Below are 8,437 nucleotides of genomic sequence, written 5' to 3'. Positions count from 1 at the left end.
GAGCCGTTTTAGGTAGGCGTGGTTGACTCTTAACTTTTATAAAGAATATCTCTTTGAATTTGAGACTTTAGTCTTTGCAACTTTACAGATCTTCTTTATGCACCAAGAGCTTGTAACACTCCAAAGAGAAAGGAAAAATTGAAATTGCATCATATGACCCCTTTAAGTAATTATTTTCTTGTTTTGTTAACAGTTGATTTAGGAATCATATTATCAGGAAATCAGTCAAATGTTAACAGTTCTTTCAAACCCTGCTTCCCTTTGTCCTGTAGCGGCAGTGGATTTGAATCGTGAGTTTTGTGAACAACTAGACAGCCTGGTTGGTCCCCAACTCACCATGTTGGCCTCTGACATATGTGAGCAGTACAACATCAACCGAAGGATATCAGGGTCAGTATTACTCCAGAGCTTCACTTCAACTGCTGAATGAAGAAAATCTAATGTTTGCAGAAAAAACCTCAGTGTCAGGTCATTAAATAATATCAGAAAGGCATTGTAAGTGATTTTTTTTGGCACTGAATTAGCCCTTGAACCACACTCACTCAACTATTTTAATGATATCTGTCAAGTAGTTGGGACATTTTATTTGTGGTACTAAGAAATCGCTTACAGCACTTTTAAACTATTTATATTTATGTTGAGCTGTCACTTCAACTGTCAAGTTAGTCCTGCTTCACTGCTCATAAATGCATCAATCTTAAATGACTGGGTCATCCTGTGACCCAGGTAACCATTCAGAAATATTGACAAGGTATCATGTCCACTGTATCATCTCTCTTCGAGTAGCGGTTACTGGAGCTTATTCATTAATCATATCTAAACAGTGTGTCCTTATCTTACCTGAGCCCTGTGTGGTGTGCAGTATTGTTTTTTGTGGTACAATCCCTCATATCAACTTACTTGCCACTTATCACACTTTAAAGACACATAACTGCTTTTATTCTTCCGTGCATGTTACATTGGGAGGGAAAACTATACCTCAGCTTCACTAATTCTCTCAAAATGTTGTTGTAGGCCAGAGAAGGAGCCTCAGTTTAAGTTCATCTATTTCAACCACATGAACTTGGCTGAGAAAAGCACCATCCACATGCGCAAGACTGCCAGTGTGTCCCTCACCTCTGTCCATCCGGACCTCGTGAAAATCCTTGGAGACATCAACTGCGATTTTGCACGGTAAGCAATGCCACTGATCTACTGAAGAGGTGTATTTATGTTTGAATTACATTTTGTAATTGTATTTGGAATAAATGAATATAAAGGACCAAAAATGATCACCTTTTCCCAAATAATGTTTATTTTATGGTGAAATATTAGTATGTATTGAGTAATAATTGCATGCATTATCCATCATTATATGCACACGATAAATTTCAGCCTAATTCGCAAAACAATTTTTTTTTCTTAAACTCATTGTATTCTACTTGAGTGACCACATGCCCAAGGTTACTAATTTCTTTAAAGCATGTCTAAACCAAATCATTATAAGGGGTTTCTGTACAACAATCTCTAAAGACACACAGCAATAGCAGTAAAAACACAGCTTGAGCTATACCGCTCTTTTTTCCTTTCTCTCTTTCTGTATATCTGTATGTGTTTTTGTTTGTATGGTTTTAAGATTAAACATCTATGTATAAATTTGCATCTTAACATGTTCATAAGGCAGGGCTGTCCAAACTCGATTAGTTAAATTCAGATGACGCGTTATACATCGCCCACTTTCAAATCCCTAGCACTGATGGTCACGTGACGTTGCTGCATACTGTTATGGGTGTGTGCGACTCGAAGCGCCGCTGCGCAGACCGATCGGTGTATGACATTAAAGTACCGCGAGAGCGATTCCACAGCATATTCAAGAGCATATACTCTCGAATCGCTCTCGCGGTACTTTAATGTCAAACACCGATCGGTCTGCGCAGCGGCCACCTATAGATGTTATTACATGATCCACCAGCTGTCTAGGGCATTTTAAATTATGTAAATAATTATAAATTAAATTCTATTTTTGGCAAAACTACAAACAAATGAATCCGTTACATTCCAAAATTAAATAAATAAATCACATATGCTACATGCTGCTCTGTTCGTTAATATTTTGAATGATTGTGTTCAGAAGCCTCTTGCTAAGGATAAAAGTCAAGGTGGATCACCCTGACCAGATGTCCAGCGGATATAATCATACTTTCTGGCTTTTAAACTCTTGGTATGATGCAATTAGCATATTATTCTCCCCACGTCATGTAAGGTTAATAATTTTCATTCTAGAACCTTCACATGAATGGTTTTAACACTAAATTATAAGTATGAAAATGAATATAAACCAGAATCAAGTATTGTTACCCCTTAAAGGCTACATAATTGCTGGAATATATTACTTTCAATATGCAAGGAAAATCTGCATTGGATATATTTCACAAGGCTCGTGTCTTAATTTGATCAGCGTGAGGCAATCAGAGGCTTGAAATCCATATTAAAAGTGGAGCATGATAGCAAGGTTATTCAAGATCATAGAATTTTAAGAGTGTAGTTGAACAAGAATAGCAACCTTCATTTAATGAAAACTGACATTTATTTTGAAATAATGTATGTTAAACCACGATACTGATGACATGATGGCATTTAAAATAAGAGAAAAAAATATAGCTTGACAGATTCATATCCTAAATGTCAACTTAATTGTATCTGTAAGTGATAAAACAAATCTGGACAATGGGTATGAAACACAAAAGAGATGGTAGCTGATGGATACTTAAACATGACAATATGTAGATACAAAAAACTGAAAATAGGTCATTACAGTAAAATTCAGATTTTATAATTACAAGCAACCACATTTCTGTATAGATTAAATAAAAATCTAAAAAATTGCATGTGAAAAATCTTTTTTTACAATGCAATTATTGCATTACACTGATGCTGTCAGTAAAACCTGAACAGTTGACAGTTTTAGTGTAGTGAAGTAGTCCATGCCCATCATATCTCTTCAGTCCAAGAAAAAAATATTATTGAATTGTGTTGCACACAGCCTTTTCACTTCCTCTGTAACACAAATAGAATCTTGGTGAGAGTTTACGTCAACAGAAATGTTTTTAATACGCTAACTTATAAATTAACTAAACAATTTAGATTAAAAGTTAACTAGTAGATTTTAATAACTTCATACCATTATATCACCTCAATGTGATAATTAGTTAATCTTTACATACCATTCACTTCAATGAGGTTGGCATTCTTCTGGTTCAAAATGACGTACAGCTCCCTCTGATCAGACTTCTTTCCAACAACCCAGTAATCGGTCATCGCTTTAACAATGATTTCCTCATCCTCATCAACCCTACAAAACACGCACAAACACTGAGTCTCATTCACTAACCGTGTGGCCTTATGACAGGGCTGGCCAAACTCGGTCCGGGAGGGCCGGTGTCCTGCAGAGTTTAGCTCCAACTTGCCTCAACACACCTGACTGGAAGTTTCTATGCCTAGTAAGAGCTTGATTAGCTGGTTCAGGTGTGTTTAATTAGGGTTGGAGCTAAACTCTGCAGGACACCGGCCCTCCCGGACCGAGTTTGGCCAGCCCTGTCATAAGGCCACACGGTTAGTGAATGAGACTCAGTGTTTGTGCGTGTTTTGTAGGGTTGATGAGGATGAGGAAATCATTGTTAAAGCGATGACCGATTACTGGGTTGTTGGAAAGAAGTCTGATCAGAGGGAGCTGTACGTCATTTTGAACCAGAAGAATGCCAACCTCATTGAAGTGAATGGTATGTAAAAATTAACTGACTAACACTGAGGTGATATAATGGTGTGACGTTATTAAAATCTACTAGTTAACTTTTGATCACAGTTGTTTAAAGTTAGCGTTAAAAAAACATTTCTGTTGACCTAAACTCTCACCAAGATTCTGTTTGTGTTACAGAGGAAGTGAAAAGGCTGTGTGCAACACAATTCAATAATATTTTTTTCTTGGACTGAAGAGATATGATGGGCATGGACTACTTCACTACACTAAAACTGTCAACTGTTCAGGTTTTACTGACAGCATCAGTGTGACAATCAAAAGAGCGGTATTCACTTTTCAAAACCTGCCCGCCATCTTGCATGTCGTGCGCGTTGGGCAGGTAAACGTTACATAATATAAATATTGCGAATAATTTTGTCTGGATATAGCATTTTTTTGGACTTCTGTAACCTACCTTAATATAAAGGTAAGAAATATCTCCTATTATTTCAAACAGATGGATAAAAAAATAAACTTGGTGTGTTAAACGTGGCCTCAACGCCGAATAAAATGTCATTGTGTACAAGTGCAAACGACGTAAAACGTCTGGTTTAATATAGTAAGCAAAATTGTTGATCGATAATATGTTGCGGGGTAAAAAAAAAAACTTAATTCTGGTTTATAGTAATTTTCATACTAATAATTCAGTTACAACCATTAATGTGAATGTTCCAGAATGAAAATGATTAACCTTACATGGCTTGGGGAGAATAATATGCTAATTGCATCATACAAACCGTTTAAAAGCCATAAAATATGATTATTTATATCTGCTGGACATCTGGTCAGGGTGATCCACCTTGACTTTTATCTTCAGCAAGAGGCTTACCTTTCTGAACACAATCATTCAAAATATTAACGGACAGAGCAGCATGTAGCATATATTATTTATTTTTGTATTTAAGTTTGGAGTGTAACGGATTAATTGTTTGTAGTTGTGCCCAAAATAGAAATGTCCTAGACAGCTTGTGAACCATATGTACAGTCAGCGTCACGCGTGACCGTCAGTGTTAGGATTTGTAAGTGGGCGGTGCATAACGTGTCATCCAAATGTAACCAATCAATGAAGGGGTCTGCGTAGCAGAGCAGCCAATCAAAAGAGCGGTATTCACTTTTCAAAACCTGCCCGCCATCTTGCATGTCGTGCGCGTTGGGCAGGTAAACGTTACATAATATAAATATTGCGAATAATTTTGTCTGGATATAGCATTTTTTTGGACTTCTGTAACCTAACTTAATATAAAGGTAAGAAATATCTCCTATTATTTCAAACAGATGGATAAAAAAAATAAACTTGGTGTGTTAAACGTGACCTCAACGCCGAATAAAATGTCATTGTGTACAAGTGCAAACGACGTAAAACGTCTGGTTTAATATAGTAAGCAAAATTGTTTATCGATAATATGTTGCTTTGTTGATTCAGGCATGATAAAATTAGAATTTTATATTACAAATGTAATATGAATCGCACACATCAGTTTGAAGGATTTGGTTAGGAATTTTCTTTTTACAAGTGATATCAACAAAATTACAACTCTGAAGTCGGACCTTCTGTAAGAAATCAAGACGTCTGTTTATTTCTTAGATCTCTGCTGCATTAAGTTTTGTTTGTATTTGTATTTAGTTATTTGTTGTTGTTTGTTTGTTTGTTTAACTAAAACCAACCCGTTCTGTGACTGCTCAGAGAAAAAGATTTACATGAAGTCAGTATGAAATAAATAAAAGAACACAAAAGTTACAGAGACATTATCCATGTTTTTACCAGGTCAGCAAAAAAGAAGATATTAAGTTTGATTGGGGAAACAGCCTTTGATGTCAAAAACAAAGATGTGAAAGTGTTTAATCGCCCTTGTAATAGTTGATAAGCTGTCCTAACTAAGCAAAACTATATGATTTTACAGAGTTGAATTATTACATTAAAATAGACCTAACGTTAAGCCTATTTATAGATAAGCTGTGACCTCTCTGCTTTAAATAATTATGTTCCTGTTGTAAAAACTCTTATAGGATGGACTCTCGCTTCGCTCACTTGTACAAGCGAGACAGCAGTGTGTCTATGATCCGGCTGAAGATGTCCAGACGCCGGTCTCAATCTCAGAAAGAGAACCGAGAGAAGATCCAGAACCTGCGCAGACATCTGGACCATCTGCCGGAGATCGAGCTCTCAATGGATGCATCCAGCCTCATGGCCACCCAAGACAACGCACCAAAAACAAAGGCAGCTAATGGTAAATATCATAGTTATTTTTGTTTAATTTTGTTTTGGCATGGCCCTTTTTTCCCAAGTAGTTGCAATTGTACTTAACAGATGTAAATGCTGCTGCTGAGGAGAGAAAGAAGATGCTTGCTCGTTACAAAGAAAACAAGATGTTGCAGAAGGAGAAGGAAAAGTGGGACAAAGAGAAGAAAGGCATGTTTAAGGTCAGCCTGTATAAGCCACAGCCACTCGGGTATCTGCCTTCAAACACTGCTGCACAAAGCAGAGCCAAGGTGAGTGATGGGAATAACGGTTAGAAAAAACTCACTCTTTAAAAAAAAAAAAGAGTACCTAATTTCCCATCTCATTCTTCATCATGACAGATCACAGAAACTAACCAGTCCACACGAGTGACCCGCTCAATGATGCGGAATCAAAAGGTATCATTTAAAAGCTGAAGTGTCTCATTTCTGCATCACTGCCATCACCAAATGAAATGACAGAAATAATGTCTGTTTTCAAACATGTTTCCCCGAACATACCCCCATCTGCCATTATTCAACAAACCGGTAGACCCGGGTCAAATTAACAACATTGGTTAAACCAAAAACCCTCAAACACACGCGTATCAGCTTATCTTTATGTATATTACCTTTCAAAAGTCTGGGGTCAATGTGTGTTTTTTTAAATTTTTTTTTATTCTATACTTTTATTTAGCTAAGACTTTTTAATGTTAACACAATTCTTTTGAACTTTCTATTCAACAAAGAATCCTGGGAAGAAGAAAAAAATCACTGTTTCCACAAAAAATATTACAGCTGTAGCACAACTGTTTTCAAAATTGATCATAATAAGAAATGTTTCTTGAGAACCAAAACAACTTGTTAGAATGATTTCTGCAGTATCGTGACACTGAAGATCGGAGTAATGGCTGCTGATAATTCATTTAAATATATCTAAAACAATCTTACCAACCTGAAACTTCTGAATGATAATGTTTTGTCGTCATGTAATGACTAATTATGTGCTATAACATTTAAAAAAAAAATGTATTTATGATTTTAAATCATGTAAGCTTTGTTGTTTATGTACCTGTTATATTACAGCCAGCAGCAGACAGACATGCTGTTCCAAAGAAAGGTTTGTTGTCTTTAACTTCTCATGTTTTTGTTTTACCTAATGAGAATCATACAAATCAACAAACTGTGGTGCCTTCAAGTTGTTGATTAACAATCTTTGTGTTTGTACAGTTGAAAATGTATTGACCACCAGAGCTTCAGCCAAGACTAACTCAAAAGCTGTGACTACCACCAAAACCAGAGCAGCTACAGGTAAAATCTACTTAATTAAATTTAGGAAGATGTAAAAGATGCAGTTGGACGATGTAGTTAGAGGTTAACATTTTCATTTCAAAGTTCCACGAGAGCTTTTTTTACTGACCCCTAACTTTTGAACAGTAGTGTACTCTTGAATTAGGACCCCATGCAGAGCATGATTGTGCATGAACTTCTTTTACAGTTGAACCATCTGTAAGAGCTCCAACCACACGATCAGCAGCTAAAACACCAGCAGCTTTGGTTAAACCGGTTACTGGTGAGTTTTATTATAACATTTTAAGCCTTGCTGTACTTGTGTTGCATGCATGAAAGCCACATTCTCTGTGATTTAGATTCAAGGATTGCAAAAACAAGATCAACTGTTAAATGTCCTGTAGCGCCCTCTTCAGGCAAAGAGAAAGATGTACAAAGTAAGAAAGATGGCTATTTTCTTTTTGCATATTTTCTGATATTGTACATGACATTGCTTTATATTGCCATATTGTTGCTCAGAAGGCATTAATGTTGTTTCATTCTAGCATTATTGGATAAATGTGTCATTAATCAGTAGATCTCATCTTTCTCAGGCAACACCAAGGCAATTACTGAAAATAAGGTAAGGTGAGCTGTCACGTCTTTATGGCTTTGACATTTTCTGAAAACTGCAAATTATATTTTACATTTGGATATTTTTAGACTGGCGAGAAAAAGGACACTGCAGTTGATTTTTTGAGACCTGAGGAAGAGGAACCCAAAGCTGCTGCCCCCTCATTTGCCCCTCAGGGATTCGTGTTCCAGCCTCCTGTGTTCCAGCCTCCTGTTGGTCTAAGTTCGTTCGAGCCTGCACCTCTCTCTCCACGTTCAGGCAGCGCCTTCCTCTCACCGAGGTACCTTTAGAATTAATTCTAACAAACTACTTGATAATTCTATACTTTAAAGGGGTCATATTCAATCGAGTTTTGATTAGCGCTTGTTTGTCATTTCTCCGATCACAAATGCAGACAAATGGTTTTATGGTTACGCTGTGCGATACGCAGCGCGTAAAAAGACAGTATAAGTCATTATAATCCGTAAATTATGTCCCCACTGGATGCAACAAATGCCTCGTTTATAATGGGTTTTAATGTTTTTGTCTCGTCGCTCCGGCCT

General features: G+C 36.7%; 2 protein-coding genes and 1 long non-coding RNA gene across 9 annotated transcripts in view; 2 read left to right on the top strand and 1 right to left on the bottom strand.

Moving 5' to 3' along the window:
• Nucleotides 1–4,038, top strand: part of LOC107669215 (vacuolar fusion protein CCZ1 homolog) — a 13,509-nt gene extending 9,471 nt beyond the window's left edge. Inside the window, exons 14-17 of the mRNA XM_016461368.1 lie at nucleotides 273–390; nucleotides 1,015–1,173; nucleotides 3,631–3,758; nucleotides 3,914–4,038. Of these exons, the coding sequence (XP_016316854.1) occupies nucleotides 273–390; nucleotides 1,015–1,173; nucleotides 3,631–3,758; nucleotides 3,914–3,969 (461 nt within the window). The 3' untranslated portion in view covers nucleotides 3,970–4,038. The remainder of the gene's footprint in view (nucleotides 1–272; nucleotides 391–1,014; nucleotides 1,174–3,630; nucleotides 3,759–3,913) is intronic.
• Nucleotides 2,879–3,364, bottom strand: LOC107669217 (uncharacterized). The gene is made up of 2 exons (XR_001631957.1): nucleotides 3,204–3,364; nucleotides 2,879–3,036 (listed from the first exon to the last, which is right to left on the bottom strand). It is a non-coding gene; the product is annotated as an uncharacterized LOC107669217 (long non-coding RNA).
• LOC107669214 (disks large-associated protein 5-like) overlaps nucleotides 3,568–8,437 on the top strand; it is a 10,998-nt gene continuing 6,128 nt past the window's right edge. For 3 of the 7 annotated variants that reach the window (XM_016461366.1, XM_016461367.1, XM_016461361.1), the window contains exons 1-10: nucleotides 4,090–4,115; nucleotides 5,783–6,003; nucleotides 6,084–6,265; nucleotides 6,356–6,412; nucleotides 7,079–7,112; nucleotides 7,223–7,303; nucleotides 7,491–7,565; nucleotides 7,642–7,719; nucleotides 7,876–7,904; nucleotides 7,985–8,175. In XM_016461366.1, the coding sequence (XP_016316852.1) occupies nucleotides 4,096–4,115; nucleotides 5,783–6,003; nucleotides 6,084–6,265; nucleotides 6,356–6,412; nucleotides 7,079–7,112; nucleotides 7,223–7,303; nucleotides 7,491–7,565; nucleotides 7,642–7,719; nucleotides 7,876–7,904; nucleotides 7,985–8,175 (968 nt within the window). In that variant the 5' untranslated portion in view covers nucleotides 4,090–4,095. The other 4 variants (XM_016461365.1, XM_016461363.1, XM_016461362.1 and 1 more) reach the window with 4 other exon arrangements.

This window comes from Sinocyclocheilus anshuiensis, unplaced genomic scaffold (assembly GCF_001515605.1).
Source record: "Sinocyclocheilus anshuiensis isolate Anshui unplaced genomic scaffold, SAMN03320099.WGS_v1.1 scaffold220, whole genome shotgun sequence".
Lineage (NCBI taxonomy): Eukaryota > Metazoa > Chordata > Actinopteri > Cypriniformes > Cyprinidae > Sinocyclocheilus > Sinocyclocheilus anshuiensis.
This window is presented reverse-complemented; position numbering and strand designations above follow the sequence as displayed.